Source organism: Lipotes vexillifer, unplaced genomic scaffold (assembly GCF_000442215.2).
Source record: "Lipotes vexillifer unplaced genomic scaffold, Lipotes_vexillifer_v1.1 scaffold82, whole genome shotgun sequence".
Taxonomy (NCBI): Eukaryota; Metazoa; Chordata; class Mammalia; order Artiodactyla; family Lipotidae; genus Lipotes; species Lipotes vexillifer.
In genome coordinates, this window is record NW_006783121.1 from 1929890 (window position 1) to 1952755 (window position 22866).

Consider the following 22866-nt stretch of genomic DNA (forward strand, 5'->3'; position numbering starts at 1 on the left):
TATTATATTTGTATATTCATGGAACAGTTAATATTTAAGCAATCAGGAATGCTCCAGTGCATATACCAAAACAACTACTACTGCATGCCAGTCTTGGTACAGCACATGAATTCTAATGTTTGTCTCCTTTATTTAAACAAAATTAAGTTCTGTGCTCTCTGCCAAGGGTTGTTTACAAATTATTGCTTTCTTCAACACCACCACACGCTGCAATAACATTGAGAAAGATAATGTATTTTTAAGGATTGAAATTACCATAAAGACATTAGCTTTGTAGCGGAGACCAGACAGGTTTCATACATGCTTTCCTGGCTTTATTTCTAACTCTCACCCAAAATGCTTTTCTGGGTACTACATGACCAGGGCTGACGCTAATTCAGCCAAATGTAATCTAGGGTAGAAAGATGTCTTAATTCTTTATGTAGGCCTGACTGTCCCGTTTTTATGCTCTTGATTTGGGTATTAAGTGGTATTTCTTATAAAAAGGGAACAGATGATATCAACTGTATAAAAATCAAGCAGTATAAGAGTTTTACACGTTAGCATAATTTATGGCAGCAATCTGTGAAAGGAGGGCTTAAACTTGAAACCATGACAACATGAAAATGACATAAGGATTCATCTCAATTGCACCTCCAGGCCCAGCAGGACAGTGGTGATGTGAGTTTCCCGGAGAAGGCAAATTTTGCTTTCCTGTTCTTCCTGCTTCACCTCTCACCATTTCCCCTTCTAGCCCTACTTATGCATTCAAGGAGAATACCCTGCATATGCATTAGCCTGAACTAGCCAGCACCAGTGGCAAATCAACAACCATTTTGTCCTTATTTGAGGAAAGGCCAGAAAGACTTAATGAATTATGTCTATACTTTAAAAAGAAAAGCTGGTCTGGCACTTTCAGCGGCTCTTAGTTAATGAACCTGCCTATAGGAGGCTTACCAAATAGAAGTTCTTCTGAGAATGGTTTCAACAAAATCAAGTTATTCTAAATTGGTACAGAAATAGTTTACAAGCATGAACATCCCTAAGGTCTTCAGTGGTTTCTCTCAGAAATGGTTTAAGCATTTAACTAAAACTTGTGACCATTATTGTCATGAGGATTTTACTTAGCAAAACTGTTTTATATGCATGAGGTTTGAGAGTGGGTGGAAGAGTTTTGGGTTTTTTTTTCTGTACATAGCTTTAAAGATTATCACCACCACCAACTGGGTGTATAGAATTGATCTTGCTATCTATATACAGTGTAAATAAATGACATTTGGAGGTGCAACACTAGTGGTTTTAGCTATTTAAGAACAACCTTTAAGGCCTAAGATATGTAATATTGCTAAAGTATAATTAGAATCTGGCATAATTAGAATCTGAGGAGCGGCTACTTAGGGGTGAGTTACATAATTAGCTATGTCCATTCATTTGTTTTCATGACTGTATATTATTCCACCAAATGAAAATAATTAATTTTAGTTACAGTCCCATGTTGACAATTTCCATTATCTAGTTTCCTTTTTTTGGGGGGTGGGGGAGTCATTATTACTGATATTCTTATAGATAATGGTGCCGTGAACATTCTTTTATTATAGTAAAATACACATAAAATAAAATTTACCATTTTAAGCATTTTTAAGTATACAGCAAAGTGGTGTTAAGTACATTCAACACTGTGTGCAACCATCACCACTGTCCATCTCCAGAACTTTTTCCCATACTGAAACTGTACCCATTAAACAGTAATTCCCCATCCCCCTCTCCCCTCCCCACCCCCTAGCAACCACTACTCTACTTTCTGTCTCTATTAATTTGTCTATTCTAGGTACCTCAATTAAGTGGAATTATCAATATTTGTCCTAATGTGTCAGGCTTATTACACTTAGCATAATGTCCTCAAGGTTCATCCATGCTGTAGGATATACCAGAATTTCCTTCTTTTTAAAGGCTGAATAATATCCCTTTGTATGTATATACCACATTTTGCTCATCCATTCATCTGTCAGTGGACACTTAGGTTGCTCACACCTTTGGCTATTGTGAATATAATGCTGCCATGAATACTGGTATACAAATATGTGTTCAAGTCTCTGCTTTCAATTATTTTACGTGTACATCCAGAAGTGGAATGCTGCATCATACGGTAATTCCATGTTTAAGTTTTTGAGTAACTACCATACTATTTTCCACAGGGGCTGGACCATTTAACATTCACACAAGCCAATCCACAAGGGTTCCAATTTCTCCATTTCCTCTCTAACACTTTTGTTTTCTGTTTTTTTAGATAGTAGCCATCCTAATGGATATAAAGTGGTATCTCATTGTGGTTTTGATTCACATTTCCCTAATGATTAGTGATGTTGAGCATATTTTCATGTGCTCATTGGCCATCTTCTTTAGAAAAATGTCTTAAAATCTTTTGCCCAGTTTTGAATTAGGTTGCTTGTGTTTTGTTGTTGTTGTTCAGTCGTAGGAGTTCTTTATGTATTTTGGATATTAATGCTTTATCAGATATGTGATTTACAAACACTTTCTCCCATTCTATGGGTTGTCTTTTTACTCTATTGATAGTGATTATTTCTTTACATGTCTACAGAGTGATTATTCTAGTACATGTCTCCAGAGTCCTTATGTAAGCGCTTATCTAGAGAATATACTTGGAGTTGCATTTCTGGTTATTGTATCTTCAGCATTTCTAAATTTTACCAAATTGTTTTCCAAAATAGAGGTGCCAAGTTACATTCTCACAAGTAGTTCCCCTTGACACATATTCTTAGCCATACTTGATATTATCAGAATTTTTAAAATTTTGCCCATCTCACAGGTATGAAATGATATGTCCTTGTGGTTTAATTGTTGGTGTGAATACAAAATGGTACAGGCATTTTGGAAAACAGTATCTTTTAAAATTAAACCTTACTTTCCATAAGACACAGCACTCCCAGTCCTAGGTATTTACCCAAGATAAAAGAAATTTATGTCCTGTACATGAATATTAAGAGCAGCATTATTTGTAATAGACACAAAGTAGAAACAACCCAAATGTCCATCAACTGATGAATAAAAATGTGGTATATGCATACAGTGGAATATTATTCAGTAATAAAAATGAACTACTGATATATGCCACAATATTACGCTGAGTGAAAGCCACACCAAATACAAAGTAACACAAAAGACTACAATATTGGATGATCTCATTCATATGAAATTCTAGAAAAAGGTAAAACTGTAGTGACCGAAAGCAAATAAGAGGTTGCCTGGAGCTGGGATTGGGGATTGACTGCAAAGGGGCATGAAGAAACTACAGGTTGATAGAACCGTTTCGTGCCTTGATTGCAGTATATACAAATAACAAATTTAATCAGACTGTATACTTAAAAATGAGTCAATCTGACTGTATGTCAACTATATTTTAGTTAAGTTACTTTAAAAAATTACAGGTTAAGTTCAAATCTCTCTTGATTGTGAACATATTTTACTTCTGAAATAATTAACACAACAAACAAACAAAGGACCTACGGAGATGCTTTCAGAAATTGACAAGTACCCAGGCCTTTCTCTATATTTCTCATATATTTCATGAAAGCTGAAACTTGTAAACATGAAAAGATTTGAATGAACCAGGCTGTGGCTGATGAAAAATCCTTGAAATCGTACATCAGCATCTCTCCCCAAATCTTTCAATAGCTTACAATGCTTTTCAACTTCCTTCAGCACAGGTTTCCAAAGTAAAATATTCTGTTTTGATATAAGTATCTAATAAGGAGTTTGCGATTAACATATACACACTACTATATATAAAATAGACAACCGACAAGGACCTACTGTATAGCAGGGGTCCCCAACCCCCGGGCCACAAACTGGTACCAGTCTTTGGCCTGTTAGGAACCAGGCCGCACAGCAGGAGATGAGCAGCGGGCCAGCCAGCAAGCAAAGCTTCATCTGCCACTCCCCAGGGCTCCCTGTCGCTTGCATTACCACCTGAACCATCCCCCTCACCCCGCCCCCAGTCCGTGGAAAAACTGTCTTCCACGAAACCAGTCCCTGGTGCCAAAAAGTTTGGGGCTGGTGCTGTATAGCACAGCAAACTATACTCAGTATTCTGTAATAATATATATGGGAAAAGAATCTGAAAAAGAATATATAAACATATATGTATAACTGAATCACTCTTCTGTACACCTGAAACTAATACAACATTGTAAATCAACTATATTTCAATAAAAATTTAAAAAAAGTATCTAGTTATTTGCTTGTATTTTAAGATTCAGTTCCTTTTTCTAAATAGTGAACTTCTGAATAGCTTATATTTCCTCATACTAAGTTGCTTGGATTCCAAAGAGTGATCCTTCACACAGAGCATTAAACAGTGACTTTCTTCATTCTTATTTAATTTATCTGAAAAATCTCAGGACATTCTCTTGTTAAAAGAAATATTACTTGATTTTTTTTTTTTTTGTCCAATTAGCGAATAAGGAAGGGTACAGACACATAACAGTCATACAGTGGTACCATTATATTAATGTTTTTGAACAGGTACTGATTAATTTTGTCCAAAATTTTAAAATAATAAGACCTAATTATAGAAAGCAGGTAGAAACTTATGAAAAGCAGTTTTAAAGATACTCTTACTGTACCATAAAAGGCAAGAGGTATTCTGAGAATGCAGATTTAAAAAAAAAAAAAAAAAAGATGAAAAAAAATGAATGGTAAGTCTGTGTGCTCGTCCCCATGACAGAAGTCAGGAAAAGCAAAATCTAAGCTTTGGTTTGTGGGAGAGAAGTAAAGCACATGTTGTAAATAAGGCTGGTATTGTGCTTTTCCTTTGTAAAGAAGAGGGGGGCAGCTTTATAGTATGGGCTATCATATAAATAACAGAGTACTTTGTTATTTTGTAGTTAGTTAACCAGTATTTGTAACAACATAGATTATTTTTCATGTGTGCTATTATTATATAAAAGCCATCTCCCCCCTGCTCTCCACCCCATTTTTCCCTATTTTCCTCCCTGTCTCTTGTTTTAGTATTAAAATGTTCTGTATTTGGCAACTAGCTCATCAGGCCCTCAAGGACTAAAGACATATGTTTTTGTTTTTGTTTTTTGCGGTACGCGGGCCTCTCACTGCTGTGCCCTCTCCCGCCGCGGAGCACAGGCTCCGGACACGCAGGCCCAGCAGCCATGGCCCACTGGCCAAGCCGCTCCGCAGCACATGGGACCCTCCCGGACCGGGGCATGAACCCGCGTCCCCTGCGTCGGCAGGAGGACTCTCAACCACTGCGCCACCAGGGAAGCCTGAGACATATGTTTTATTTCTCTTTATCCCTGCAAAGCATCTAGCACAGGGCTCCACAGAAAATAATCAATAAATGTGGCCAACTTGCTGCCCAAATACTAGCTAAAATGTATTTATATGTATATAAATACTTCTTAGAGTCCCTAAAATTATTAGGGATAATTGGATGTTCAGAGTTTTATTTGAATATTAACTGCTTATAAACCCCCTTCCATGGTCATCAGCCCTCCTTCTTAAAGTTCTGCCATGCCTTCATTAGTATGGTTTCATTGGACAGGACAATCAGTTTGTAAGATAATCACTCACATTCAGTCACAGTAGCCACATTTTTTTGAACAACAGTCTCATACAGGGTCGAAATCCCCTTTGAACAAAGCTTTTATAGAGTAAAAAGGCATTTGTCTTCAAGCTTCCTAATTATATTCACTAAATGCTGTTCATGTTGTCAATCCCCCACTATGAGAATTACAAAATCAGTCATAAGATTAAACTCAGAAAATGACTAAAGCAATTCACAGAATACTAAGCTAGCTGGGTTCATATAAATCCTCCATGGAAACAGTCTTTGTGGTGAACCTAGCAAGACCTACAGCTAGTCCCATAAATCATCATTTTTTTGGTCTGCTCCAGTGCTGAAATTATTTATTGCCACTCCTGATATATGGGAGACTCATCAAGAACCCAAAAAAAAGCTTTTTTATAAACTAGAGAATTATTCATCTCTGCCAGCCATACTACCCAATAGAACAGCTAACTATATCCATTATTGTTTAGTCACAATGACTTCAATGAGTATCTTTATGGCACAGTATTAAGTTGACTGTGTTTTTCATATCAATGTAAGAAGATAAAATTTTAAAAATGAAAGAAAATACAGATGTATTTGTTGTTTTTGTTCCCTTGAAATGAGTCTGTATTTAATGAGTCATAAACAAAGCCATACATGAGTCCCCTACTGGAAACAAATTATACCCCTCACTATAGTTCTCTATACAAATATATATTGTTGGCTTTTTAAAAAATTATTATTGGCAGAAGATAAGGAGCATAATATGGCAACTCATACTTTGCATTTTTAAAAGCTCTTTACAAGTTTGTCAATTTACATGTAAGAAGTATTTAACTCAATCTTATTTCTCTCTGATCATCCAATTCTGAAAACCATTGCTGAAACTTTCTCACTCCTTCATTCTCTCTCTTATTTTGTCTCTCAATCTCTCTCTCCCACTCTCATTCTCTACACACACACACACACACACACACACACACACACACACACACTTTTTGATTGGGTCTGGCTTTTAATTCCTTTTTCTCAGTCCTTCCCCTAACATAAAACTTTCAAAAATTGGAATCTCTTCCATATCAAAAAGATCATGTGTTTGCATAGGGGAGTGCAGTAACTAGGCATAACTAGTCCACAAGGCAAGTGTGTACGTATGTACAATATATATTCATGTTACCCCTCGTATCAAGTTATCTAGACTAATGGAAGGCAGATTTAACTGTAACACAGAGAAGTTAAAACCAGGGCTAGCAGCATAGGCATCGCAATATTAAGAATTACAGTTAAGAGTCTTGGGTGTGTGTGTGTGTGTGTGTGTGTGTGTGTGTGTGTGTGTGTGTGTGTGTGTGTGTGTATGTGTTTAGAGGACAGAACATTTTCACATATATAAGTAAAATAGAAAAAAATATTGAGAGGTAAAAAAAAATGTTTCCAAAGCAGGCTGTATTGACAAGGAATACTAATCAAGTCTGTATCAGACAAATTACATTTATAAACTACTGTTCTCCAGAGAATTTAATAAACTGAAAATTGGGGGAATATAATGAAGTTTTCACACAACCTATAGTGTTGTAAATGTGATAATATCTAAACAGATGCAATCAAATTCTGAGAAAACAAACAAGTGTTACATTTAAAGTATTAGCTGACTAATTTGTAGCAATGAAGGTAAATTAATGAATATTTCAACTTAGAGAAAAATCTTTAAATAAGCTCATGGAAACTCTGTATTTTTTTTTGAGGGAAGTAGGAAAATAAATGTGTGAGTCTTTTTCTTTTCATCAGAGCTCAAGATTTCAAAAAAGGTATTCTCATAGACATATATTTCATAACTATACCAATTTGAAGTACATCTACAAAATAGGTTAGTCCCTGTGCCTAACATGATCATATAGTTTTACCCCTGCTGATACTGCAGTCAGTCTTTTCTCCCATCTCAATTCTGTAACATAGGCTACAGAGAATAAGAAAGATACAATGCATCTCCACATTAACATAAATCTGGAAAATGTGACCATTTGGAATAACTGAGATATCTATCTTAGAAGAAAGCACCTCTAAAGACAGAAACACACACTACCTTCATCAAGTTTTCTTTCTACTTAAGGAGTCAATCTGTATGTGCAGACCACTATAGTATTGGGATATAAAGAGACTAGGTACCTTACATCTTAGAAGTGGAAAAAAAGCTGATTTTCAAACTGAAGGACAATCTTCAAAGCATTTGGTAGCGTATTCACGGGATTACAAAATTAGGGAGATGGGCTCATATGTTCCCAACTCTTAGAGGGCTGTATTTTTAAAAAGAGAACCTCAGAAGTAGCCTGTGTTTCCCTCAGATTTTTAAATGGCATGAAGGACACTGGAGGTGAGGACTCTGGATTGGATTTCTGAGCTGGTATCCACACATCTTGATTACTGGAGAAATGAGATGACTGAAGCAATCTTTCAGTATTACCATTTGCCCATGTGCACAAGTCCACATGCACTGATTAATAATATGTGCTTGAGGACATATAATTAATAACATATGGGAATTAAAAGAACTTATGGAGAATTGTTTCTTTAAACAAATAAATTTAGAGTTTTTTCAATTTAAACATTTCTGCATTTACTGACTTAAGTAATATTAATGCTTGCTCTTTGAAAATCACAACTTTGGGTATACTGAGATTTGTGAAGAACTACAGGAAACAAAACCCTTGACACAGTTATAAAAACTGAACCTAAAATGTCACCACTGACATAGTCACACAAGAGTTGAACATTCATCTTTTCAACACTGAATGGTTCTCAATGATGAGAACCCATTAAGCACAATACAATACAACACAAAGGATTTAAATAAAGGTCGACCATCAAATAAGCTGAACAAAGAAAACCATTTAACATTAAGAATGATATCCTGTCCTTATGTCATTCTATGGTGCTTAGCTATTTCAGAGGTCAACAATGGTGAACGTTCTTGCTTCAACATAATATAATGAGGCACAGACACACCCTTAACTTGAGATGTTTGTGTCTATTGGTCATGAATTATGAACGAATGATAATGGTGTATCACTATTTTATGTGGTGACATTTTAAAATGCAAAGTAACATGAGTGAGCACCTCTGTATTTTGCTGTAGCTTTAGATCTTATATCACTGATTATAACAGGTGAATCATAGAGATCACCAGCTGAAAACTCTGCTGCAAAGAGCCCACAAGAAGGAAGGCTAAAAGGACCCACAGGGAAAAAAAGGAAAGCTTGGTAAGAGGACCTAACATTCCATCCAACCCTGTTCTTGACAGAGAATCTAATCTTCCCTTACACAGAATTGTTCCAGGACAAATTATCTCCCTCAAAGCAATTTTCTTCTCAGCAAATTATCAATCACATCTCCCCCAAATCCAAATAATGCCATACCACTGTCTTATAGGAAAAAGCATATTTGAGTGAAGCAAAAGAGATCATCAAATTCTAAAAACTACCTTGAGCCACTGAAATAATTTGAGTCCCAGGAAAAGTGGGATTCTAACTTTGCCTCCAATACTGAGTGATCCTGGGTAAGCCATCTCTCTGGAGAACAGATGTTCATTTGTAGAAAATATGTATTGAGAAGAGCAGCCAACCCTGCCTCCACAAAACTGATATGGTCTGAGAGCCTGTACATACAAAGCAAGTGATTGCTCTATAATTATGTAGATTATTAGGTATTATTTTATTACAAATATATAGGTTCCATTACCCGGTTACATTAAAATCTATTAGAGGAAGACAAACTTTCTATTAATATTCCTCCAATGACTTCTATTTCAATTTGAATAATAAAAAAGAGAGATTCCTCATTTTACAAGCTACTGGAGAGTCAAGAAAGTGCACCTGTGATTTTCCCCATTTTCAGTACTCTGTAAGGGGCAGAGTTGGTTCTGTAATGCTTCCATGAAATGAGCCACATATGACTAAACCTTCTGTTACAATTTAGCGAGAGGCAGTGTGTTGCAAGGTTTTGGACACAGAAAACCTAGATTTAGGCCCAAACTTGGACATTTACTAGCTTTCTGATCTTGAAAAAAATTGCATAAACTCACTGGGTTTTAGTTTTCTAATTTTCAACATGGGGTTAATAATAATAAACCTCTCTGAATCAAAAGGGATACATCTAAACTGTAAAAGCATAGGCAACCAAGTGTGTAGACTAGTGACCAGGATTTACTGACCTTTGCTAAGGTGCCTTTCAGTATATTCTACAGTGGTTATTTTCAACAATATCTTTGGTTTTAAATTAATAGTCCCATATTTATTTATTAACCCATATTTGAGGGTGAATTTTTGGTTTATATTGATAGCAAACAATACATTTTCATGTTTTTACAACTAAACCATAGCATAGTGTTACATTTACATATTTAATACTTTCGCTGGTAAAAATATACACTCTATATCTGTGAGACACTAAATTCTCTCACTTAAAAAAATGCTAATACTTATGTTGAACACTCACAACAAATCCTTTTATTTAATCAAATTGCCTACCTTTCATTCAATAGTAATCTATTGAGGGCTTCCTATACAATAGACACTGGAGATAAAATGCAGAATAAAATAATAACCACCCTCCATGAGTTCTGAGTCTTTAGAGAGAAAGACAGATAAAATAATTAAAGTGCAGTGTGAACAGTCCTATAACAATTATACTCACAGTGTGTAGTGGTAACCAGAGAAGTAGAGCTAAAGGGTAAAAACCAGATGAAGAAGGGTATCAAAGGACATTATAAAAATGCGAAAGGCAAGCTGTTCCAGTTACATGTTTTTAAAAAAAGGGTGAGAGAGAGAAAGAGAGAAAGCGTAATCAGGAGGCCAAGACTCTACCTCTAGTTTCATAACTAAAGTGACCAACTGTCCCAGTTTGCCTAGGACTGTCCCAATTTTAGTAGTGAAAGTCCTGAGTCCCAGGAAAGCTCTTAGTCCTGGGTAAACCAAAACAGTTGGTCGCTATATCCAGCTTTATGAACCTGACTGTCACCCAGTAAGAAGGTGGCTGTCTGCAATTCAGAAAGCAAGCCCTCACCATATACCAACCAGGCTAGCATCTTGATCTTGAACTTCCAATCTCCCAAACTGTGAGAAAATAAATTTCTGGGTTTTTTTTTTTTTATGACTTTTTTTTTTTTTTAAACATCTTTATTGGAGTATAATTGCTTTACAATGGTGTGTTAGTAAATTTCTGTTGTTTAAGCCACCCAGCCTACAGTATTCTTTTATGGCAGCACGAGCTGACCAACACACCAACCAAAGTATTTCACTTCTCTAATGGTCAGTTTTCTCATCTGCAGGCTGAAGGGGCTAGATTAGATACTTTCTAATGTTAAGGTTCTAAGTTTAGATAGAGATAATCCACATCATTTCAGCTAAAAACTATTAGATACTGTAAAATTTTTAGAATACTTAGATGTAACTTTTTGCTTAGATCTTTTATAGATTTTCTCTTGAATTACAAATTTCTAAATTGTGCTTCCATAGACAGCAGTCATTTTCCTTACAAATCACATTTTCTGGTACATTATATTTCGCACTGAAACTGAACCTAATTCACTCTCCATCTTACAACTTCTCTAGGGGAGATAGATGCCTTCTTTTGTATACTTGGGAAGATATCTGTAATACTCTGTCACTAATACCATGTGATGACCTCTAGGAAATAAGGCCTTTATGTTACATACACTTTATATAAATGATGAATCTTAGAAAAAAGTAGCAAAATTACATTACTCTATTAACCCTACTAAATTAAAGTTAGATATCTAACAGTAAAACTAAATGTTTTCCTCAGGTTCTTTGTATGCCATATTTCACATCTGTACAAAAACACATCATTATACCATATCATAATTTGTTATGTCTCTCTGTCCAACTGGAAAGTCACAGTATGGGTGAAGGAGATATTAACTCAAGGCAGAAAAACAAAGGTTTTTGGCCTTCATAAGTTATAAAATGGGCTGTGAGTGATTTTCAAAAAAAAAAAAAAGTTACGGAGACAAGATACTGAAGCTAGGGCTTCCCTGGTGGCGCAGTGGTTGGGAGTCCGCCTGCCGATGCAGGGGACACGGGAAGTTACGGAGACAAGATACTGAAGCTAGGGCTTCCCTGGGGGCGCAGTGGTTGGGAGTCCGCCTGCCGATGCAGGGGACACGGGTTCGTGGCCTGGGCCTCCGCAACGATGGGAGAGGCCACAACAGTGAGAGGCCCGAGTACCGCCAAAAATTAAAAAAAGATACTGAAGCTATTATACAAATTACTCAAAATCTTCTCACAACCTGCCTACCAATGTTACTTGTTTCCAACATACACCCAATATTCCAGGCAGTGTAGTTTTCTAATTCATCTTCAAACACATCATGATTATTCCTAGTCATATACCATCATTAAAAAGAACTACTACCATTTTTAACACTATAATTCTTCAAAGTACTGTGACAAAGATCATTTTATTTGACCCTGAAAACAACCCTATGAAAATAAACAAGGGTCACTGTATATTTCCTCATGTATAGATGAGGAAACAGGTTTGGAGAAAGTAAGTGACTTGGCCATGAAAATTTAGCTAGTGATGGGCAAAATGGAAGCTAAAATGTAAGTTCTAAGGCCAGTGTTCTCCCATCTTGTAAGGTTATGGCTTCTTCCCTTCGTATAACTTAATTATACCTATCCTTCAAGATCCTTCTGTTCTAATTTATGAGTACCACTCACTGTCACGCCCATCACCAAAAATTCCTCCCTCCTGAATTCCTGCTAATCTGAAAGTAATCTCAATGGCCATTAATTTTTATATTCATTGCTAGAAGTATATTGTGACATTACGTAATATTCTGTATGTATAGTTCCTGGCTACTCAACTGTATCACAAGCTCCTTGAGCTTTCTGTGTGTCTTCTGTAATGTTTGTATCCCCTGGTATACTGACCATCTGTTTTGTTTTGCCTCTGTTTGTTCAGGCCTGGCTTTTATCCCTTCATCTGCCCCTAACCTTCGGTATCCTCATCCTTGGTAACAGCCTCCTTTAGGGCATGACCAATCACCCGTCACAGTAGTCTTGGTAGCACTGTCAATCAAGGTTCTTTGCCCTCCCTTGGACAAAGGGTATTCTGATAATCTACGCCAGGCCAATTGGTCTCTCTTTCTAATTAGAATTTGAATCAAATACAAGGAAAGGAGGAAGAAAATGGAATATACCCCAGAGGCAACTTCCTGCTCTCTGCATTCTCAAAGCTGACATAGTTGCTATTCTTTTAAAGGCCAAGTTCTTCAGCCTTTCCTCAGTTTCTGGCTGAGCTCCTTATAAATTCTATTTTTTGCTTAAATCAGGCAGAGTCACTTTCTGTTGCTTGCAAACAAAGATCCTTATCTGATATACCCACAAAGCTTAGTGCCTAGGGAGTGCTAAGTATTTTTAAATGTTTCATTCTTATGTAGATTATATGTTATTACACACTGAAAACATAAACAACAAATGGCCCTGAAGTACAACACTGCTATTGGTTAGAATTTTAATAACCAACAGGCAAGCAGGGGCCAAGCTAACATTGGAAACTCATCTGCATAGAAATGATTTTTATTACAGTTCAGCACCCTGGATTGGTGACTCACAAAGTGATAATACACTGCTGCAAATGAACAAAGTATTTTGTGGTGAGGCTAGTACTTATAGTAATGGTACCCTTTAGTGATATTTGACATTTAAGTTAACCCGTCTGTTTTCCTTTTCTTCCCAAATATTATAGGAGCTAATTGTGACCATCTGAATTTTTAATATTACTTTACTACAAGAAACATCTGATAAGTTTAACTGCTTATGTTGTGGTTCCTTTTTAACTAGGTGAATATTTTAACATAATCTATAGCTTCATGTGAAAAGCAGTAGATTACAGTTTTAAATTCACTGAGAAAAGAAATTATCATTAGAATATTAATTAGGTAAATGGTATCATTTTAAAAGCATAATCAGTGCCCTGCAAAGAAAGTTCTCTCTGCTATTTTTTTAACAACAACAGCAACAACAAAACAAACACAGAGAAATCAACCAAGTAATCTTTTACAACATAACTGGAATTTAACACCAATTCTAGCTAATCATACATCAGTAGTTAACTCAGTTTCAAACAGTTTATAAACCTAAGCTAACTATTTCTATGTACTTCAGTAAATTTCTGTCATTTTAGACATTTACATCTACTCAGAATCCTTTGTATTCCAGGAGCATCCTTTTAATCCTAGATATTGTGGGAATATCATACATCTATATGATATTTCTTTCTTAACAACAAGTATTTCCCTGAAGATAAAAATCCTACTGAAAAGTGGGAGAGGGCAGAAGATTTTTAAACATTCACTTCTTTCTCTTTTGGAACATCTATTACTACATGCTAGTATTTCCCATAAGATTATTTTTTATTTTATTTGAAGTTGGCAAAAATCTTTGTGTTGAATCCTTTGAGCATACCTCTAGTGATAGATGTCAGACCAGCGCTGTGTGGCAGAACTTTTATTTGACAGGTAGATGACAGGAAGAAGCCTCTCTCCAAAATACAAGATGCAACTGTACAATCCTTCTGTGAGATTAATATAATCTTTTGTTCCTATGTATAAATGACTTATTCATTCTTGCCTCAAAAATATCAGTTCATGTAATTAATTTGAATAGTGTGAAATTAAGACACTTAAAAAAGGTACATATTTGTTCAAATTAGGATAGTTTGTTTTAAATGTCTTTTTTATATGAATTAAATGTGAAATAGGTAACAATACAAATTTCCAATGATATTTTCTCTTAATTTAAAATATTTTTGTAATTGCCAACCAAGAACACTTTAAGATTCACTCACTGTGCCTATAGTGTATACTCTAAACAAGTAGCATCTTGATAAAAGATGCTTTTGCTAGTGTTGAGTATATGATGTGCAATAAAATGAAAAAGTCTTAAATATTTAGTTTATCCTACAAATCGGGGTGTGAGTTATTTTAATTTATTACAAGCATAGCCTTATTCTTGCTGGTATTATCAAATAATTGCACATGTCACCTAATATCATAAGAAGAGGGACCAAAAATATTTTTTTGACAAAAATCTAGCATGCCAGACCATCTTCCCTATCTTCCTTGCTTTCTCTCCTTACATCCTTCAAAAATAAATCGGGAGTAAACAGATACAATTTCATTATGCATCCTACTATCTACAAATGTAATTCTTTATGTCTATCCGGGTGAGAACTGCCAGGAGCAAATCATTTTTGATACATATTAAAATGCTAGTCCATGTATATGTAATGCACATCTATTTAATGCATGAATAGAAAAGAAATTTATATCCATTCCTAGATTGGGGATTCTTGTAATAATATACTTCAAGAACTAACCAAAACTCTGTAATGTTTTCAGATGTGAAAGAAAAAAAAAAGTGAAACAATGCTGAGATGTCAAGGATACATCGCTTGTTTTCAGACTTATTTTTGTCTCCAGCTTTCTTACAGGCCTTCCCCTCAGAGTCTGTTCAGTTTTCTTGTGTAACAGACAGATCTTTTCCTTTAATAAGGTGGTTTGCGCTAACCTAGAAATGGACATATACCATCACTTTTGCACTTGTCTGTTTCTTTGTTTACTTTTCACAAGAATGAAAGCGTAATCAAAACAATAAAACGATTATCACTTGATTTTTAAAAAACTTTTAGTTAATGCACTAGATACCTAGTATAAGTTTAATAACACAACACTATTCAACAACAAAGAGTATTATTTTCTTGGAGGAGAAAAAGCAAAGCATACTCAGAAGGCAATTTCTGGCTATCACCTCATTGAATTTAGCTCCTCAAATACTTTTATGCAGAGACATCAAGTAAGTTTGAAGGGACTGAAATACAAGATTGCATCTACTTTATAAAAGCAATTTTTTTTGGACCTAAAAACTCCAGAAAGATTTGATCAGCAAGAGCTGAGTACTATACTACAAAAGAATTTGCAGTCTTTGAGATTTTACTACAGTAAGGTTTTAAAAAATCATTTATCTGTTTTAATTTAGATACAATTCACGTGCCATAAAATTCATCCTTTTAAAGGATACTTTTTTGGGCTTATGTACTATTGCTATTTAAAGTGACCCCTCTCGTAGATGAGATTATTGCTGTAAATTGGCATTATAAAGTGTTATCTTACCTTACAGAGAAAGTTGATCTTAAAACCCAAAGACTGGGCATTTCTTGAGCCTGAGTTCATGTAGTTTCCAACCAAAAGAACTAACTCTAAAAGTCTGTTAAAGCTTTCACTTTTCTTCAGTTCTTCACAGGCCAGAGTTACTGCTATGATGCTTGGTTTGATGTTGTTTACGTGTTCTTCAAACGTGAGCTTGAAAAGAATGCTATTGAGACGAGGACGCAACATTTTCACTGAGCTCATCTGTAAGATAAGGAATGCTGTATAAGAATATATATATAAAGCCCGTTATTTTTCTCTCTAGTGGGGATCATTTTAGAGACAATGCTGCAAAACTTCTGAATAAAATGAATTCTCTCTGGGTTTTAAAAATATTATTCTACTTTGTTTTAGACATTTCAGAGGAATATTTTCTTCAAAGTTTAAAGAAATAGCTGTTCAGTTTTAAAGGAATAAATGAAATCATGCTTACTGCATTAAGAAAATATTATTGAAGCTAAACAGTTGCTGCATGTTAACTGCATAATCATTAGTCATCAATAGCGTTTAAACTGCCAAAAATCTGTCCCTGAGGCAAACTACGAAAATGTACAAACATGACATTGAGTTGAGTGAATAGTTGGGCCATATATAAAAAATGTACACGATGACAGAAAATGTAAGTGTAACCACATTTCCTAAAAAAAATTTACATATCACTATGCTGTCTGAAACCAAAAGACTAGCTCTGATTGAGCATTTAATAATTTAAAACCTATGATTTCTATTAATAAAATGTATTAAATATTTATATATGCTCTAAAGAATTTCACCTACTTGACAGAATGTTGATGTTAAATAATTAAGTTATGGTAAAATCACATGAACTTACTTTTAAGTACATTATTCAAGAATTCTATATTGGTTTTCTTCAAAACAGTTCAACTTAGGTTTTAATTAATTGTTTCATAGTATCGGTGCACATTCTCTATTCCCTTTGGTACAGCTCCTACGATAATAATTTCTTTTAGTCTTTAATTCCCCCAAACTCCAAGTCATTTCACTAGTTTTTATTCACCAAAGGAATTCTGGGAGAGAGGTGAGGGGAGGGTAGACACATAAGAACATAAGCACACACACAATGAAATTATTAACAATCCTAATTACATTTATTCTTTTTACACATATAGCTTAGTTTTCTTTTTAAATACAAATGCCAGGCACAGTGTAGGCATGAGATATCTGTAGACAACATGAAAAGCATTTGACAGCATAAACAAGAGTCCTTAAGCTACAAAGAACCCTTCAAGAGCAGCAAAATGAGCTGCTGAATAGACCCTATCTGCTCTAATACAAAAGCAAAGCATAATTTATCATTTTAACTCTTTGAAATGAATTTTCACATTAACCATGGGTGTCTGCCTGTCCAAAAATTAACCTTTGCCATCTGCTAATCCCCCATACGCTTTCATGCTTTTCATAGGCAGATTATGCTGGGAATATCCGTCTGTTACTATATCTACATAAGTCAGATCACTTATCAATAGCTTTTTTTTAATACTATCAGAGTAGTATTCAAAGCATCCTACTGGGACTTCCCTGGCGGCACAGTGGGTAAGACTCTGCACTCCCAATGCAGGGGCCCAGGTTCAATCCCTGGTTAGGCAACTAGATCCCACACGCATGTCACAACTAAGAGTTTGCATGCCACAACTGAGGAGCTCTGGAGCCGCAACTTAGGAGTCCGCCTGCCGCAACTAAGACCCGGTGCAACCAAATAAATAACTAAATAAAATCTTTAAAAAAAAAAAAAAAAAAAGCATCCTACTGTTTCTTCAGTACTCGCATGGTAAGTATAAGACACACCATCTACTCACAAAAAGTGTCCAATATAACTCAAAACTCATAACACAATCACTTGAAAACTATAGCTAGAGATAGAACCAGCCCATGATTCTAAATGGGTAATCAGAAATTAAGTGCTGGAGACGTTCACTGAAAGAAGAGAAAACTTTAAACACTATGACTACAATGTTTAATGAAGGCTACACAGTAGAGGGGATACAAATGGATAAATAGATGAAAATTAAACAAGTAGAGAGAGAGAGAAAAAGCGAGTGAGCAAACACAAACAGGGACCAAAAGGAAGTTGTGAGAAAAGGTTTATAGGTTAGGAATATATGAGGTATATACCTAGGGGCAGAATTTAGATCAAAGTACCTTAAGATTCCATGTAAAGGCCATAAAATTGGAAGCTAACCACACCAAAGTCTACGTCTCCATGAATGTGCAAATCTCCATGTGTATGTTTGTGTGGGAATCTAAGTTTCTATGTCATTTTCTGCCTTCATTTATGCCTCTACCACCGTCTCCAAATCCTTTCCCACTTAATTTTTCCTTTCTTTTCATTGTTAACTGGCTATCATTAGCACAGAAGCATGTTTCCTATCACTTTATATGTTTAGGAAGTAGTGGTTTTTCAGTCTCCCTGATGGTTAAAAGAGCCATAGAACTACTTTGACCAGGTGCTAGTCACCAAATACCTGTCCTTCTGCCCATGCTCTGTAGGACTTGTAGGAACCCTGCTCACCAGGGTGGCCTTGGTCTGAGATCCACAAGGAATTTAAACCCTAGGCTTACACAGATTTTCTTTTAGTCTTGCTTCAGTTCTAATACCACTTGTTTTCATTCATATTTGTATCCTTTCTGGGCTTTGTATTTCAATCCTTGGCCTACAAACCCAAAGAGCAGGGATTTTATCTTTTTTTCAATACCAGCTGCAACCAAAATAATGGCCAAAAGTGTACTTTAGTAATTATAATAACGATAATAATGGCAAATGACATTTATTGAGTACTCTGTGCCAGACATTTTTCTACAGATGTGTTATATACATATATGCAGATTTGATTCTCAAAACAACCCTAGGAAAAGGTTATTAGCCTTAGTCTCATTCTAAAGATGAGGAAACTGAGACACAGGAATACTAAGGAACTAGCACAGAGTCAAATTGTATGTTGAAGATCTGGAGATTTGAACTCAGGCATTCTGGCTACAGAATCCAGACTCTCAACCACTACACCACGCCATCTCTTGAGTCATACTGAGAGCAGTATGTATGAGTGGCTGAAGGAGAGATTAGGGGCAGGGATACCATTAGTTAAGTCTTCAGATGGTCTTAGAAACAGGTAATGACCTAGGATGTTGACAGTAGGAAGGGAAAGGAAGCAATAGGTACAAGAGGCAGAATTAAGGAATAAGCAGTGGGACTTAGTAAATGACCAGTTATGGGAGGAGAAAGTCAAAGATGGCTCCAAGGTGTAAAGTCCTTTGTGAGGTAAAATGTTGTTGGCATTAATGAAGGCTGAAGGAGATGCTGATTTGATGCAGTTTACTGATTGTTTTTTTTTTGTTTCAGAGAATGAGGATAGATGAATTTGCTTCCCCTGATCTGCTGCCTACACTTCAGTAAGCTAATCAGGGACTAAGGCAGTGGGGGCCGGTAGGCTACAGCTTAGTAGCAAATTCAACCAAAGGACTGAATCTAGAAACTTTTGCATAGTTAGACTGTGTGAAACTAATCCACCAAATTTTTCTGCTTCAGTTTCCTCATTTGTAAAGTAGGGGAAAGTCCTGTCAAGCAGTCTTGTTTTGATAATTAGGTAGGAGCCAAATAAATGATCCATATATATTCTTTCTTTCTGTTTTAGTCTCTGCCTCTAGAGTTATGGAAAGGTGAGGTAAACAGTGCGAGATTCAGAAGTGAAAAATATTACTTGGATGTTACCAAGACATTTTTATTAGCATTTAAGTGAACTTGGTTCACCATCCTCTCAGACACCAGTGTATTTTATTATTAACAAAGACACTATTAGATCCCCACTATGAAGACTCCAAATCTTGGAGTCATATTCAAATCCTGGTAAAGACAATGTAATTTAATACCATTCCTTGCCTATATTTTAACCTGAAGAATTTCTTAGAATTGGTTCTTATTTTCAATTCTCACCATTCAAGCTTAAAATTTATGTACTTTAAGGTTGAATTACTAAAATAGACTATTTAAATATGTTCCCTGATCCCTCCAGCCTTCCCCCCTCCAAATCGTCACATGAATAGTAAAATGACACCTCTATAATAGGGAAACAATATTGCTTTCTTGGCATTTTGAGTTTTAGGTATTGTTATGATATGTGATAGCATTTGGAAATTCAGTCCTTGAGTTTAGGAGGAGATAAGTATCAGAGCTGGCAGATTTGGGAGTGACTGGAATAGACGTTGTGAAAGGCAGGTTGTTGATGAGGAGAGTGTATAGAGAGAAAAATCAAAGACTGCACCTTGTGTAGCACCTAGCATGGGTCCTTGCATTTATTAGACATTCAAATATTTGCTGACTGATTTTAAAAGCACTCCTTAGATGACTAACCATTTTCTGGATCTTCTCCCAAGGAGGACAGACAGGTTGTCTATTGAACAAAATTAACAGCCGACGGTAATGTTTTACTGTCCCCAAAATAATGTCTTCAGCTAAGATGTCAAAGCAGAAATGCTAGGGAATTAACTTTGTTGAACTGCTGTTACTGGATATAATCTGTCATCAGTCAACCTGATTCAGGGAAAAGGTTGTGCGTCATAAGAGGATCAGAGTTGACCTCTGACTTGGCAAAATTTCTTCCTTCATTTACTCACTAGAATAAAGTTTAGTGCAGAGCAGGTGATAAACACCATAGGTGATTTGAAAAAAAAAAATCCTTGTAAAACAAATGGATGGATGGATGTATTCATTCATACAAACAGAAACTCCAATATCAGCAAAGTGCTGGATTGGGAAGCAGATGTATAGTGTGAAGAGGTATCACAGTAGGCTGATGTGAGGCAGGAGGAGGGTACCCTACTCCCTATGTAAAGTCATTAGCTACCAAATGTGTCATCCCAACGGTATTGCCCAGGCTCAATCTTAGCCCGAATTCAGAGCCCCGTATAACTATTTTGAAGGGTAGGTTCGAGAGAATTTTCCCCTTAATCCTCAGAGAGGGAGAGAAACCATTCTCTACATTCTCTAGACCTATAAGGTACATTGTAGTGGAAGAAACAGGGACTTTTGAGTTATACAGACCTGGACTTGAACTATACTTCTGTTACTTTATAGTGATGATCTAATCCAAGTTACTGAATGTTTCTGAGACTTTATGTCCCCATAAGTAAAATGTATTCCTTAAGTCACTCATGCAAGTTGCAGTAAGACTTAAATGAGATCCTATGTGTAACATTACTGTCATGGTAGCTGACACAATGGAAGCACTCTGAAACAATAGCTATTGTTGTTATTACCCTCTTTACTCATCCTCAGAAATTCCTAAGAAGGTACCATGGTCCCTGACTATTCTCCCAAACCTGAGATAAAGTTTCCCTCATCCACAATTAAGGAATGTGTGTTACCAGGGCTTGGTGAAGAATGGCCCTCATTAACTATTTCACACTTCATAAATATCATGTAGTGCTCCTTTCAGTCCGTTTCAATGCATAATATACATTTACTATTAGAAATGTTAGCACTGAAAATGTGCTACTGTAAAAATCAAGAGGATTATGGAGGAGGTGAAACTATATGGATGCATCTCTTCACAGGAGCCACAAAACAGTATGCTTTGATCATACTAATAGAATTTGCTGCAATCAGAAGTGTGAATTTTTATGATCAGACCAGGGTAGACTGACAGACAATAGTTGAATCTCCATTAGAGGATTTGAGTGTGTAAGGGAATGTCTTGGATAACTAAGCTTAGAAATCATAGGAAGCACTAAGCGACATCCCCAGCCACAGATATAATTATTAAAAAGTGCATGTCTCGTAAAGGCATTTGAATGCACCTAAGTGATATAAGGAAATATAACAAAAACTTGGCTGAAATGTATGTTTGTTTTTCCTTGTGGTTCCTCGCCGCATTTTAGATGACTGGCATCCTTTGTTTTATAATTCATTCCTTGAAGTGCTATGGGCTGGTGACCAAGGTGTTGTATTATGTAGGGGATTTTTTTGTGTTACAAGATACTTGTCTGTCAAATCACATCAAGCAGCTATCATTTCTTTAGCTGATCTACACTATATTAAAAAGAAAAAACTGTACCCTGACGGCTTTAGTGAAAGCAGCTAGAAGTGGGTTATTTCCCCAAAGAGTTAGACACAGTTTTGTTTATATAATTTGAATTTTATACACTTCACTACCTATGCACCTGGTGAATATTGATGTTCTGCCATACTACCATAAGAATCCAGAGAGAAAGAGAAAAGACCCAAGTGTAACAATCATGTGCGAAGAAGGAGGTAGCCACTCCTGCCGTCACGTGTCACTCACCTTTAAGGGGATTTCTGTTATCTTTCATTTTGCATTGCTAAGAAACACACCTTCAACTGCCATCATATGTGAACATAACTGATTTTCTAGTGTCTTCAAAATATGTTAAAAATTCATTGGAATTAACAGATATATTTGTAAGAAAAATACATTTGTTACAAGGTGTCCCCTCCATACCTAAATACTATTGGGACCCAATGTATGGATACACTGAATATACAGAATAATTTTGTTATCAGTGACTATAATTAAGGTGATGATAACGAAGTGACAATAAAGAAGAGTGGATTTAAGTTAGAAAGCAGGCAGAACTGCCTATAAAAGTTGTGAGATTCAGACTCCACGACTGAGCAAAAGTCTGCCTGGAAGTATGGAAATAAAGCAAGGACATCTGTGATTCTCTGTTAAATAAATCATTTTACTGTCCTATTTAGACATAACCCCCTCCAGACTAGGCTCTCTACTGCTCACTGCTGTACTTTCTGCAGTACACCTAGTACTTGGACTGCACAAAATCATCAATACAGGTACATCTGCTGTATGGAGCCAATGGCAAATGTTTGTGTACTAGATAGCAGGAGAGATAAGAGCCATGGTTGATCTGTAAAATGAGGCTTTGGAAAAACGGAGTGTTGAAAACTGACTGTACCCCAGAAAAGCAATGATATGCTGATAGAGAATATTTTTCCCCAAATAGAATGATATGTGGAAATTATGCATCAACAAACATTTACTCATCTACAGTCTGGAACAGAAAATGGTAACAATGTCAGCCCCAAGAG

General features: G+C 35.9%; 1 protein-coding gene across 1 annotated transcript in view; it reads right to left on the reverse strand.

The window, feature by feature from the left end:
• DIAPH2 (diaphanous related formin 2) overlaps positions 1 to 22866 on the reverse strand; it is an 886998-nt gene that overhangs the window by 430546 nt on the left and 433586 nt on the right. Inside the window, exon 21 of the mRNA XM_007455866.1 lies at positions 15753 to 15992. Coding sequence (XP_007455928.1) covers positions 15753 to 15992 — 240 coding nt within the window. The remainder of the gene's footprint in view (positions 1 to 15752; positions 15993 to 22866) is intronic.